Source organism: Pelobates fuscus, chromosome 1, assembly GCF_036172605.1.
Source record: "Pelobates fuscus isolate aPelFus1 chromosome 1, aPelFus1.pri, whole genome shotgun sequence".
Taxonomy (NCBI): Eukaryota; Metazoa; Chordata; class Amphibia; order Anura; family Pelobatidae; genus Pelobates; species Pelobates fuscus.
The window spans coordinates 62520892-62535380 of record NC_086317.1 but is presented as its reverse complement, the minus strand read 5'-3'; the positions used below and the strand labels follow the sequence as shown (position 1 = coordinate 62535380).

Here is a 14489-nt window from a genome sequence, read left to right as displayed (position 1 = left end):
GAAAGAACAGTTTGACAACTTACCGGGGTCTGCTGGGACAGGGGCTGTAGTAGGGGATAGGAGCAGTAGTGGGGGATAGGTGGGATAGGTTCATAGGTGGAGCAGGGCCTTTCCAGTTTTTCACCAGACCCAGTTGGCTAGGAGGCAGCACATGCTCTCCCCCCAGAATCTGCTGGCAGACGCAGGTACGTGTAGGGAGCGCTGCTGATATCTCCCTTCAACATCGGTGGGAGGGGGTGAAAGGGGCGGGCCAGTGAAGTGAATGTGTCTGCCCCTTAATGGCAGGTCAATCTGGCGAGAATGGACACCACGCTGCCTGTCAATCCCACAGACGTAGCCCAATGATGGCAGGACATGCAGGGAGCACTGTTTCAGTGTTCACACTCTGCATGGTCCTAGAGTGTTGAGTGCAGTACAGGCATGTCTAATGATACGCTCGTGCTACACTTTTTGGGAACAATTCCCCGGTGTCTCCAAAATCAGGAAACCATGGAAAAAAGTAGATGGGGACGGTGGGACACGACCTGAAAACTGATCTGTCAGCTAATATCGAAATAGCTAGGAAGCATGAATTGATCTCCCTGCCGGCAAAGAGAGGCAGCCCACACATACAGCTGGAGTTCCAGGGCTTGATAGGGACCCTGTCCTAGCCCGGGCCATAGACGACCGCCTTTGCGGCCTTATGGATAATCTGGCTCTGATTTCATGAAGGGCATGGCGCAGTCCAGGACTAATTGTCAAGCACAGAGGGTCGTTCACTGAAGTGTCAATTGTTGAGAATTCAGAGTGAATTTAAAATTTTAGTCCAAAGTAGCCGAAGTGGAAACATTCTCCAATCCATCCGTGATTTTAGTTCAGTTATTTCGGCCAGAAATTTTACGTTTACTTGGAATTCCAAAAAAATAAATCACAAATTATCGAATAATTCCAATAGGGTTATTCACTAAAATGAGAATTATCAATAATTCAAAGTTAATTTCAAAATAACCAAACTGGAAAAATTCTCTACGTTCTGCTTCAGCTACTTTGAAGTTACACTTGAATTGTATTTTAAATTTACTTTAAATGTCTAACAGTTTTCCCATTAGTGAATAAACCCTTAAAGCGAATTTTAATTTTTTTTGTCCAAAACAGCAAATTTAGAAAAAAAATCCCCATCAGTTCTGGAATGATGGCTGCTGATTAATTAATAGAGGAGCACATACCTACAACACCTGCATCACATCTTTACCTATAATAGAAAGGAGAGCTGGCTGAGCCAGCTAAGTTAGAGATCAGTGTAATGGCTGTAGCAGGGGAATGGTTTGGGAGGACTCTGATAGTCTTGTACTGGTGGCTTTTAAATGGGCATGATGTAACTCCAACAAGTAGTTTTTATTATGAAGAATCATCCCTGATCTGTGGGGAGGAGAGCTTAGAGTACACCATTCCGCCAATCCATAGTCATAATGTTTCCATTCAGCTTTTAGTAAAAGGTAAGAAAATACTCAAATATTTAAAAATCACCAACCTCTATTGATAAAACACCAACAACTGACACCGCACTGTAAAATACTGCTCAGTGTACCTTTTAAATATACATAGACAGCTGATTGGCTGCCGTAGGAAGCTTATGTTAAAGGGGAAGCAACAGACCCCTGAAGCACTTTAGTTTGCTGAAAAGCTTTATGTGTTTAGAGTCTGCCTGCTTCTTTCATTTTGCAAAAAGTGCAGATTTTAATAAAAATTGACACTTTGTATAAATTAACCAGGTTACACCCCCTTGGCTTTCAAACTGGCAACCCGTCCTGTTACTTCCTGGTTTGGTTAGCTCAGTGGAACTAAATTCAAGAGTCAGCAATTGCTCAGAGCACCTGCCTTGCAATGACTTCTCTTTGAACTGCATTGGGAAGTTTGCGATTGGACAGACAGTTTGTTTGGGGTTAGAAGGGGAGGGCTTGCAAAGGCAACAGACAAGAGAATTGCATGTTTTGCAATGCAATTAAATGCATGCAAGTTTTCATTTAGGGGTATATCTACTAAACAATTTAAAAAAATGTGTTATTTGGGCAGTTAAGTGTCCCTTTAAAACTGGAAAGGTCTTATTGCCTTGGATTTTCTTTGCGGCTGTTAGAGGTAACCCATTGATGCATAAACTTAAATGCACAATGTAACAACTTAATCTAATATTGGTCTAGTTTGTGCAGTAGTTTCCCCCCTCCTTTCTTTACCCCCACAATGTGATAGATATGTGTACTTGTGTATATACATTAACTGCACTGTTAACCGGGTTATTCACTAAATTCTTAATTGTAGTCAACTGAAAAACAAATAAAATACTCCATGTGTTATCATACCTGAATTGGATAATTTAATCTAAATCCCATACTTGCATAAACGTTGCCATTCAGACTTCAATGCTACAATTCAAGCTTCAGTGATCTTGTCAAACTTGTTGCCAACACTTATGTGGGGACTCAAAGTGTTCTAACAGTCACTGAACCCCATAATGCTACACAAAAAGTCAACCCTTGTTAAAAGTAGACCATTGGGTATCTGACACGACGAGGATCCATATTTCTGCCAAATGTATGATTAAACGAATGATGTGCTCTGTCCTGCTTCCATAACAGGTCCCCTCTAACTCCTCAAAACTGCAATTCTTCCTTTGTGGTCTGTTAAAACTGTATGCATGCAATTTTGGTTTCTGTGCATTTCTAAGGAGCCTGTCTGCTTTCTCTTCTTCCATAGACCACAAAGGAAAACTGAAGACTATTATGAATGATCCCTCCTGTGGAATCTGGGTGACTCCGGGTTCAGATGGCTTCCTGTTTATTGATGTTGACTATGATGGCTGTTTCATTAAAAAAATGGTAACCTCTCCAATGGATGCTGTGACAACGGAGTATGATTTGATGTGTGACTGTTATCCAGATATCTAAAAGTATATATTCCCTAAGCCTCTGAAGACTAAAGGGACACTAGTCACCAAAACAACTTTAGCTCAATGAAGCAGTGTTGGTGTATAGCTTATGCCCCTGCAGTCTCACTGCTGAAATCTGCCATTTAGGAGGTAAATTGTTTATACAGCCCTAGCCATACCTGCACACCTCCTGAAAAATTCAAAACATTTTAAACCTTTTATTGCTCTGTGTTGGAATATATTGTTTCCTGCTCTGTTAAGTGATTTAACTCCTAAATGGTAGAGAATTGACTAGTGAGACTGCAGGGCCGTGATCTATACACCAACAGCAATTCATTATGCTAAAATTGTCTTTGTGCTTAATGTCATTTTTTTTTTAAAGTGATAAGAGGGAAGGAATAATGTTATCAGAGCTAAACTGAAAGCATTAATGCCCTGTATCGATAGGAACATATTTTGTCCATATGCCCAGGTCCCTGCCTCCATTGCCAAATGTCCATAATCGATACAAATTTGTAGCCTTTCTATGATGCTTTTATTTTCTGCTGAAATTTTGGTATTGGTGTCCGGAATGATGTGCATTGATAGCTTTAATCTTTATTGCAGGATAATTACTATACAATGACTATCTTGATGCAACATAATATAACTGGAAAATGGGAAGTTTATCAGAAGGAAGACTTGAGATGCCCTGTATTTCAAGGTATATATGCTCCTTATTAAGAGGATCATCAATTTTTTGATTTTAAACACGTGTTCACGAAACTGGGAGTTCCTAGTCAGAGGTCCTTTATTTTCAGTTTGAAGAAAAAGTAGAATATAACTCCTGTCTGGTATCATGCGACCCATGGAGCCCACAAACTTGCCCACATTGGATGCCTATCAGGTGGTCGTGGGGCTTGAGGGCTCTTGGATTTAGGGGCCACACAGCAGTTTAGTAGCATACAGGACCCTGTAACAGAGTTGGGTTTTCCCCTGCAGCCTGTTGAGAGGAAGTAAGTTTGGGTCACTTCCTCCCAGTACATGTACACCCTTACATTCCATAGTCAAAACTACACACACCACTGCATAGAAATGGTTATCACTATACACCACTGCATTTCTATTCAAACCCTACATCTTTTGGGGTTTGTTCTTTTTGGGGGAGGGAGTGTTGGTTTTTGATTTTTGTAAGAAAGTTTAATAAATGTGACACTTTCTCTTCCTATACTCATTATCCACAGCAATGGATGCACCTGTTCTTAATAAGTGCTCAGGGGTTCTAAGAGGAAACAGAATAGCTTGTGCTGGCCCACTCACTTCCCAGGATGTCTGTAATCAGAATGGCTGCTGTTATGACCAAAGTGATTCAATTAATCCATGTTACTATGGTGATGAAGGCAAGTCTTTTCCTTGTGAAATATGACCTATTGAGCTTATCAGAATTATTTAACCAGTTGGATTGTGAAATGTCTTCCAGTTACTGCTCAGTGCAGCATAGATGGTCAGATGTCCGTTGCAATCTCTAAAGATGTCACCTTGCCACCGCTACGTCTAGACTCTGTCCACTTACTTAGTGGAGGTGGTGATGTCTGCAGCCCAGTGACTCAAAATGAAGCCTTTCTCGTATTCAAGTTCCCTCTGTCAGCCTGTGGTACCACACGTAAAGTAAGTAAATAAGCCATGGATCTCAAGGCCAGTTAAGTAGTATGATGGATGCATTTTAAATAGGAACTATCACTTCTCTGGAATTTTTCCAAAATGCTTAAAATCACTTGTGACGTGGTGTGTTTTTCTCTTTATGAAATGTTTTTTGTTTATTTTCTTTTAAAGATTGAGTTATTTATACATTTAAGGCCAGAGTAGCCAAACTGAAAGCATAGCTGAGAATTTTAGTAAATAACCCTGTTGGCACACTATCAGGCCTCCCAAATGTCCTTTTGGCAGGAGAGTCCAGATTCCTGCAATTGCAAACTAATTCTCTGGGGGCAAAGTAAATGGCTTCGCACAGTGTGAGTGCCTCACTAGACATGCTCACATTGTCCTGCCGGCAAGAGGAACATGAGGGTTTCAGCAATGCGTTTAGTGGGTGAGCCTACCCAATTTCCAGGTGTGCAAACCCATTATGCATGTTGCCAGTGGGGCAAGTTCTCACTGGCACTGCCCTCTGAAGGACCACCTACCATGATTTCATGTGAGGTATGAATCTCAATCTAGTACAGACCAATAGGCATAAGTGGCACATACTAAAATAGTCATCAATTGTGCCACCAGTCCAGGGTAGACCATTCCCAATGTACCAAGCATGAAGGAAGATGGACCAGGCACTTGCAGATTTATGGTTTTCAATTTAAATTTGCCTTAAAAAAAAAAAAAAACCCACAGGATCCTTTATCAAGCGAGCACACACAGATTGAACTCCTTTAACCAAATTTTGTATTCACTTGATAAAGGCTCCTGTAGGAGCCGAAACATTGTATGGCTTTTCTATAAAATCTGCCTTACCACCTATATGTGCCTGGGCCAAACATCTTAATGAATATGAGGTGTGGATTTCAATGTTTAACTGTAGTTTTCACATCTCACAAACTCCTGTCTGATAAATGTAGGTATAAGTAAACGTGACAAATCCTCGCAAGTGAAAGTTCACCCATGTGGACTATCATAGTGTGTGCAAATGACTCCATGAGACGTAATTCTAAACAAAGATGGAGATACAAACACTTGTTTTTTTAAAAAAATAAAAAAATAAAATAATAATAATTTTAAAAATTGCCTAATTTTTAGATTAACAATGGAATAGTTGTATATGAAAATGACCTGATTGCTGACCAGGATATCAGAACGTGGAGTGGAGCATTAATTACCAGGGACAGCACCTTTAGGTGAGCCCAGTACTCAATTGGAGTGGTAACAAAATCTTGTAGGAATAAATGGAACTTTTATAGCTGAAACACTTGGTCCTTTCCTAGAACTATACAAGATTAATTTGAAAACTGTGGGTGGACCCTTCCTTTCACAAGTTATTATATGGGACTATTACCGTTCCATCTTCAGTTGGAATTAAATGTACACTCCCACTTGGTTCTCTGACACCATCTTACCTCCATGGGTTGCAGTTTTTATGCCTAAAAAGGAAATCTCCTATCCCTGTAACTAATGGAAATTTTAGCTGTATTTAATCTAACTCTATATTTTTTTTATTTAAGACTACGCATCCGCTGCAGTTTCACTGCCAGTGCATCAGAGCCTCTGTATGTTGAAGTGTACACTCTTCCTCCGCCACCTCCAGTATCTAGTACTGGTCCTCTCACTCTGCAAATGAGGATTGCAAAAGGTAAAAGCAAAATTACTTCACAATATAGAAATCTTCCCTTTGTGTGCCAGATGATGTAGGTATAGGGATTATGTGTGTGTGTGTGTGTGTGTGTTTGTTTTTGGTTTTAGTTTGGTTTTTTTGGCCTGGTAATTTTGACTCCATTCTTAAAGCAAATTTTTATTTTAAACTTTTCTTCCTCTGCTTTTGACTATCCTCCCATTTCGATACACTTTTCAATCGTTTTATACAAATAAATGTTCCTTCTTAGTTGCACAAATTCTTACATCAATAGCAACTTTAAAGGAACACTATATAGGGTCCTATAGATGTATACAAAGATGTATTCCTGACCGTGTAGTTGTAAACCACCATCTGACCCCCCCCCCTCTTGCCTCCCTAAATATAGTAAAATCATACTTGTATTCAAGTCTGCATCTCCTGGCTCTGCCACTGTGAACTGCCCATCGGCTAACTTCATCAAAAAGTGGTGGTCTGAGCCAATCACAATGCTTCCCCATAGGATTGGCTGAAACTGTCAAACACAGCCCTGGCAAATCCACATCTCCTCATACATAGATGGATTGAGTCAATGAATCTGAGGAAAGTTCAGTGTATCTGCAGCACTGCCCAAGGAAGCTGCTTTAGCAGCCATCTGAGGAGTGGCAGTGGAGGTATCCCTAGGCTGTAATGTAAACACTGCATTTACTCTGAAAAGACAGTGTTTACAGCTAAAAACCCTTAATAAGCTGTTGTGGGGGCTATAGTGTCCCTTTAACATGGAACACACTAAAACCAAACATTCCGCATAATATTGGGTGCGTCAGTTTATATATCCAGCTATTATTGGAAGCTACCTGCCACAGTAGGAATCTTGCCCCCTCCATGTTCCAATTTAATTGCAACTTCCAGGGTCTTTTTAATAGTCTGTGTATCCCTATATTTAACAAATCTGTACCTTGAGGTCTGACCACTATCCTGGAACTGGGTGTCTCCATCTAGTCTTCCTGTCACTCTGTTGTAAGCTCTGCACCTGGCAGTCAACATAGAAAAAAAGTAACCGCTTGAAGATGATTAACCATGGGATAGGTCAAATGATACTCCACCAGCCAAAATGACATGGGCTAGGGTAAACACCTCACCCTATATCCCCCGGTGAAGATCACCGGGTTGTACTAGTATTTCAGGGGGTAACACTAGCAACTAGCCTTAGGAAAATAAAGGAACAGTATCCCACGACATTCACTCCAACAGAGGGGGCGTATGGGAAATGGTACAACATAAAACTGATTAGTAGCAAAACAAAGAATAAACCTTTTTATTAAAACTAAAAATAGAGCTACTATAGCTAACAGAGGGTCCTAAGTAGGGAAACTGTCTGTATGCCGGGTAAGGGGTATAACCCTATAGGACAGATAATGAGTGCATAAAGCGTTCCACTTAAGTGGGATATCCTACTGCCAAACAAACTAATAAGGGGGAGATCGGGAACACAAGGGGATGGTCTGCATCTCACTCAGAAAAAATGTACAATTGGCTCCTCCTGAAGCCCATGGAACAACGCAGTGGGAGGAGTGGGAGGAGTGGGCCTTGACAGAGCCAGGGAGTGGGCAGGTGCTAGTGTTTGGGGGTTGGGTTAGGGTAATGGTGCTTGGGGGTGGAGATAGGGAGTATAAAGAGCAGTCATGTTAGAGTAGGGGCCATTTTAATCAGAGCCTCTCTTACCTGTAAATTGTCCCACCCACCCTCCCTAATTTTAGCAGTTCCGTTTAGTCACAGCGGCGGAACAGGGCGTAGTGAGAATTGGAATTTGGCGTGTAGTTTGAACTGGACCGGCCGAGGTGTAGGCCTGATGGAATTAAGGACTGGTTGGTTCTAGCTCTTCGGTGGCGACGAACCTGGGGGTGTAGGGGTGTCTGAGGTACACCCCTACAGTTAACAGTATGATGTGGGGCCTCTTTGGTAGGCCGTGTTTCAAGTGAATTATTTGGTTATTTATTGTTCAATTGGTAGGGTCATTGTCAGGGGTACTGTGTGGGGGGTATAGTAACTTAATGTATAGTTGGACAATGACCCTAAATTATGTTAATTTATGATAATTTAATGAATAATTTAACAGAATTAACTGTGTCCGTGTCTTATTTAGTATAAGGTTATAGCACATGCCGAATAACGTCTGTGCAAATGTCAAGTGGATATCGACCGATTGGAGATTGAGAGCTGAATATGGGAGAAACAGAAGCCACCAGGGCAAATATAGTAACAAAAGCAAAAATAATAAAAGTCAAAAATAGGTACCCACCATACCCCATAAATTGTATCTGTCCCCAATACCTCAGCAGTGCACTAGGCTAGTGCCTGCCTAAGCCAAGGATCTTATAGAGAACTCAAACATTGAAGTGCTACCTAACAAGTGGAAAAACTGCCAAATGAAAATAAAGAGCCTGACGCGAGTTTCAGCATATTACAACGCCGTCGTCAGAGGCAAAGTGATCTCTCATCAGTGTGTTTAAATACTCTATAGAACTAGATGGAAACCAGCTGGTCAGGGGGCGGGGCATAATAGTGTTTCATCCAATAGTCAATTCAAAGTGTAGCAAGACTGGAGGAGCTGATTGTACATTTTTTCTGAGTGAGATGCAGACCATCCCCTTGTGTTCCTGATCTCCCCCTTATTAGTTTGTTTGGCAGTAGGATATCCCACTTAAGTGGAACACTTTATGCACTCATTATCTGTCCTATAGGGTTATACCCCATACCCAGCACACAAACCCTCTGTTGGATATAGTAGCTCTATTTCTGGTTTTAATAAAGTTGTGTTTTGTGTTTTGTTTTTTTTTTTGCTACTAATAAACTTAAGGTTGTACTACTTCCCATACACCCCCTCCATTGGAGTGGATGTCATGGGATACTGGTCCTTTATTTTCCTAACATAGAGAACCAACAATAAAGAGAATTTAAGCAAAATTTATATTTTCCCGTCTAAACTTGCAGTGCTTGTCCTGTCTTTTCAGTGTCTGAACTGCCAAATATAAAACTTAAAGGAAATCCTAGTCTCTCATAAAATGGTGCCTTTTTTTGTTTTTCTTTACCATTGTGCTTGGTTAATGTAATAGAATGTTGTGTTTATTTTTTTTTTTTAATTTTTTGTCTTCTCTTGCACTGCAGATCTTCAGTTTGGACAGTATTATGGAACTGGAGACTACCCTGTAGTAAAATATCTCCGAGATCCGGTATTTGTAGAAGTTCGCATAGTAAACAGAAATGACCCTTCGTTGGTTCTAATATTGGAGCAGTGTTGGGCAACTTCCTCTGAAAGTCCCTTGCAACAGCCACAGTGGCCAATTCTTGTCACCCGGTGAGTTTTGAACCATTTCATTTTTTAATGCAAAGCTGTAATGTAGCTTTGTTTAAAAGCTACTGTCTAGCAAAAGTACTTTTTAGAACCAATTTGTATCACACCAGTAGGGTGCAGGAATGCTGTGGGAGTACCTCAAAGGACCACTCTAAAACTCTTGTCCACTTTGTAAGGCTGATCTGTGAACCTGATTTTTGAACTTTCCAATAGGTGTCCATTTGATGGGGATAACTATAAAACCAAGCTGTTGTCTACTGAGAGAAATTCTGCCGTGGACTTTCCTTACTATTATAAACGCTTTATCCTAAGTACCTTCACATTTGTAGATGGTACCTCAAATCAAGCATTATATGGATTGGTAAGATAATCTTGTGAGATGGTGGGGGGGGGGGGGGGGGAGGAATGAGTTGGAATCTTAAAAAAAAAAAAAAAAAAACACTTAGGAGTTATACCAGATTTTGTCTACACAGGAAATGTACCTAATTCAGTTACTGCAAGTCATATAACTGCTTCATGGCCAAATCTAACTGATCACCTGATGATTGTACTGTTTTTATATTAATAGACCTAGATAGGCATAGTTAACATCTACTTATTTATTTAAAAAAGGTGTTGGCTCATTTAGAATGTAGATTCCACGAGCAACCGTCATCATTATGGTAGTCTTACTGCAGTGATTACTTCTAGAATGTAGGAACTATTACAGTGCTGAAGGCCCTGGGTATAGATGAGGTCTCTGGGTGGACTTAAAGGAGCCCAATAATACATTGAAAAATCACTGGGTGCTATCGCTTGATAGACAAACCATTTAATAAGGAGACAGTCGTAGCAAGTGAATAAAACTGCTGCGGAGTACTTGTCTCTGGTGCCAACATCCAAGATGGCAGCTGTTTTGAAGGACCCCAGGGGGATACACAAAATGTCTGCCTTCTAGATACAAGGATTTGCCCCTGTGGTAGGCCTGCAGGAACAGCTCTTACACGGTTACTGCCCAACTTGCTTTAAAAGAAGTTCGGTGATGTCAACAATCCTGGCTCGATGGTCACAATAGAAACTATAAATATATTGTATTTTTATGCCTAAATAGCTTAAACCATTTTATATAAAGCACCTTGCTTGTTTTTCATGTGAAGATAGTATTAATTTAGCAAATCTACTTTATATATTTTAATTACTTGCTTTGACACTTCTTAGTGTCCATAAAGGCCTATTCATTTGCTGACATCCAAGTTTTGTATTTGTGTATTGATGGATTTCAATGTTAAATCCGAATTAACTGTGACATGATTTGGCTGCTATCTAGGTATACCTGCATTGCAGTGCATCTGCGTGTTTTCCTTCTTCATCTGATTCCTGTACAGCCACATGTAACTCAAGAAGTAAGCAAATTCTTTCTGAATCATTGGGTGCATTTTATGTGTAGAATCTTGAAAAATTGTGTAAGTTTATACACATAGACATAAATGGGTGCAACTGGACCGCTACAAGAGTAAGTAAGCATCAAAGATGACAAACGTCCTATTTTTGCCCTGCCTAGAACTTTATTTTTGTGTTCCAGAAGTAGTCTGTAAGCAGATCTCTAAACTTGGTACTCAGAGATTTGCTTTGAACTGCTTGATTTTGCTGGATTACTCTGCTTGCTGGATTAGTGTTAACAAATGGAGATTTGGTATCAGATATTACTGTAGGTGAAAGTTTAGGATCCAGTGATCATCAGTCAGTGTGGTTTAATATAAGAACAGTGACTGAGTCACACCACACAAAAACAAAAGTTTTAGACTTTAGAAAAACAGACTTTTCTAAAATTAGAATATGTGTAAAGGAGTCATTATCAGACTGGAGCAACTTAAATGGAGTCCAAAAGAAATGGGATTATTTAAAAGCTGCACTACTGAAGGCAACAGAAAATTGCATTAGGCTTGTCAGTAAAAGCAAAAAATTCAAGAAACCACTGTGGTACTCCGCAGATGTGGCCAAAATAGTAAAAAACAAAAAGTTAGCATTTAGTAATTATAAAAAAAACCCAGAGTGAGGAAGACAGAATGACCTAGAAGATTGGGCAGAAAGAGGCTAAGCAAGTTATAAGAGCTTCCAAATCACACACAGAAGAGAAAATAGCACAGTCAGTAAAAAAAAGGGGGACAACTTTTTTTAGATACATAAATGAGAAAAGAAAAGTAAAACAAGGATTAGTTAGATTAAAAACAAAAGAAGGAAGGTATGTAGATGAGGATAAAGGTCTAGCTGACTGCCTCAATGAATATTTTTGTTCGGTATTTACAGCTGAAAATGAAGGAAAGGGACCTCTGTTAAAAAAAAAAGGATAAATTAGTCATTTATTACACGTGAGTTTACAGAGGAAGAGGTTCTATTTCAACTGTCAAAAGTAAAGACAAATAAGTCAATGGGACCTGATGGAATACACCCAAAGCTATTAAAAGAGCTTAGTGGTGTACTAGCAAAACCATTAACAAATCTATTTAGAAACATAGAAACATAGAATGTGACGGCAGATAAGAACCATTCGGCCCATCTAGTCTGCCCAGTTTTCTAAATACTTTCATCAATTTAATCAATCAGGAGTATTCCCAGAAGACTGGAAGTTAGCGAATGTTGTGCCCATTCACAAGAAAGGTAATGGGGAGGAGTCGGGCAACTATAGGCCAGTAAGCCTTACTTCAGTAGTGGGGAAAGTGATGGAAACCATGTTAAAAGATAGGATTGTTGAACATCTAAAAACACATGGATTTCAAGATCAGAGACAACATGGGTTTACTTCAGGGAGATCATGCCAAACTAATCTTATTGATTTTTTTTTGATTGGGTAACTAAAATTATAGATCAGGGTGGTGCAGTAGACATTGCTTACCTAGATTTCAGTAAGGCTTTTGACACTGTTGCACATAGAAGGCTTATCAATAAACTGCAATCTTTGAGTTTGGATTCCAATATTGTTGAATGGGTAAGGCAGTGGCTGAGTGACAGGCAACAGAGGGTTGTAGTCAATGGAGTATATTCGAAGCTTGGGCTTGTCACCAGTGGGGTACCTCAGGGATCTGTACTTGGACCCATTCTCGTTAATATTTTTATTAGTGATATTGCAGAAGGTCTTGATGGTAAGGTGTGTCTTTTTGCGGATGATACTAAGACATGTAACAGGGTTGATGTTCCAGGAGAGATAAGCCAAATGGCAAATGATTTTAGGTAAACTAGAAAAATGGTCAGAGTTGTGGCAACTGACATTTAATGTGGATTAGTGCAAGATAAAGCATCTTGGACGTAAAAACCCAAGGGCAGAGTACAGAATATTTGATGGTCCTAACCTCAACATCTGAGGAAAGGGATTTGGGGGTGATTATTTCTGAGGACTTAAAGGTAGGCAGACAATGTAATAGAGCAGCAGGAAATGCTAGCAGAATGCTTGGTTGTATAGGGAGAGGTATTAGCAGTAGAAAGAGGGAAGTGCTCATGCCATTGTACAGAACACTGGTGAGACCTCACTTGGAGTACTGTACACAGTACTGGAGACCCTATCTTCAGAAGGATATTGATACCTTAGAGAGAGTTCAAAGAAGGGCTACTAAACTGGTTCATGGATTGCAGGATAAAACTTACCAGGAAAGGTTAAAGGATCTTAACATGTATAGCTTGGAGGAAAGACTAGACAGGGGGGATATGATAGAAACATTTAAATACATAAAGGGAATCAACACAGTAAAGGAGGAGACTATATTTAAAAGAAGGAGAGCTACCACAACAAGAGGACAGTCTTAAATTAGAGGGACAAAGGTTTAAAAATATCAGGAAGTATTACTTTACTGAGAGGGTAGTGGATGCATGGAATAGCCTTCCAGCTGAAGTGGTAGAGGTTAACACAGTAAAGGAGTTTAAGCATGCGTGGGATAGGCATAAGGCTATCCTTACTATAAGATAATGCCAGGGACTAATGAAAGTATTTAGAAAACTGGGCAGACTAGATGGGCCGAATGGTTCTTATCTGCCGTCACATTCTATGTTTCTATTGCACAGCCATTAAGTTGGGTTAGGTTTTGGGGTTTGTTTTGATTAACTTGGGTATTTGGTGTTGGGATGAAACCGTCATTAATCAATTCCTATTTTGGCAGAGAGGGCAGTTAATGACCTTGATGAATCTTCACTGACCTTGGTATCATCAGAGGGTCCCATTCTGCTTTCTGAAGTTAATGAGCTGCTGGTTAAAAAAGGTGAGTGCATATTTGACATCTACATGACCACGGCATTCTCTTACCCAAGAATTAACTTTTAACTTTTATTTTATCTTCTATTCTATATAGAAATCCCACACAGGACATGGAGATTGGAATGGAGGCTAATAGCTGCTATGGTGTTATTTTCTGCAATTCTTGTTGGATTTCTGATCGGGGTGATGAGTTATCAATGTACACAAAACAAATCAAATATTCAAAACTTGAAAGTCTAATAAAAAAAGTAAAAACTGTTCTTGCTTGTTCACTGAATTTACCCAAAACACTAGCTATCTGAACTATCTTGAAATCAAACTTGATAATATAATGCTAATATAGGATTTTTGTTTCCGACTACAAAATGAACGTTCTATAGAATGCATACAAACTACACGCACTTAAACACCTCTTGGAGCTAGTGTTATAGTTGGAGGTGATGCAGAACTGTCCACCTTTTAAATGGACACTGCCAGCACAAGGAACTCTAATATAGTTCCTGCTATGAATGCCTACAATAGCCACTTGTGTGATTAATTTTTATTTATGTTATCAAAACAGGAGATAATGACAAAAAAAAGCAGACTGTGCAAAAGATGTGTGGTTTTTGTTTTTGGCTTTTTTTTTTTTTTTTTTTTTTTTTTGTCTCTCTATTTTAAGACCGGGGCTATGTGGTTAGGGCTGCATAAAATGGTTTAACTCCTAAATCAGGGA

General features: G+C 39.7%; 1 protein-coding gene across 1 annotated transcript; it reads left to right on the top strand.

The window, feature by feature from the left end:
- Positions 1–1282: 1282 nt before the first annotated feature.
- On the top strand, positions 1283–14014 carry LOC134585521 (zona pellucida sperm-binding protein 4-like). Its single transcript, XM_063440980.1, has 12 exons — positions 1283–1475; positions 2731–2852; positions 3509–3605; positions 4126–4281; positions 4362–4549; positions 5669–5766; positions 6091–6218; positions 9366–9555; positions 9766–9913; positions 10859–10934; positions 13680–13778; positions 13869–14014. Exons 1-12 carry the CDS (start codon positions 1283–1285, stop codon positions 14012–14014), a joined length of 1641 nt encoding a protein of 546 aa, XP_063297050.1.
- Positions 14015–14489: the final 475 nt, after the last annotated feature.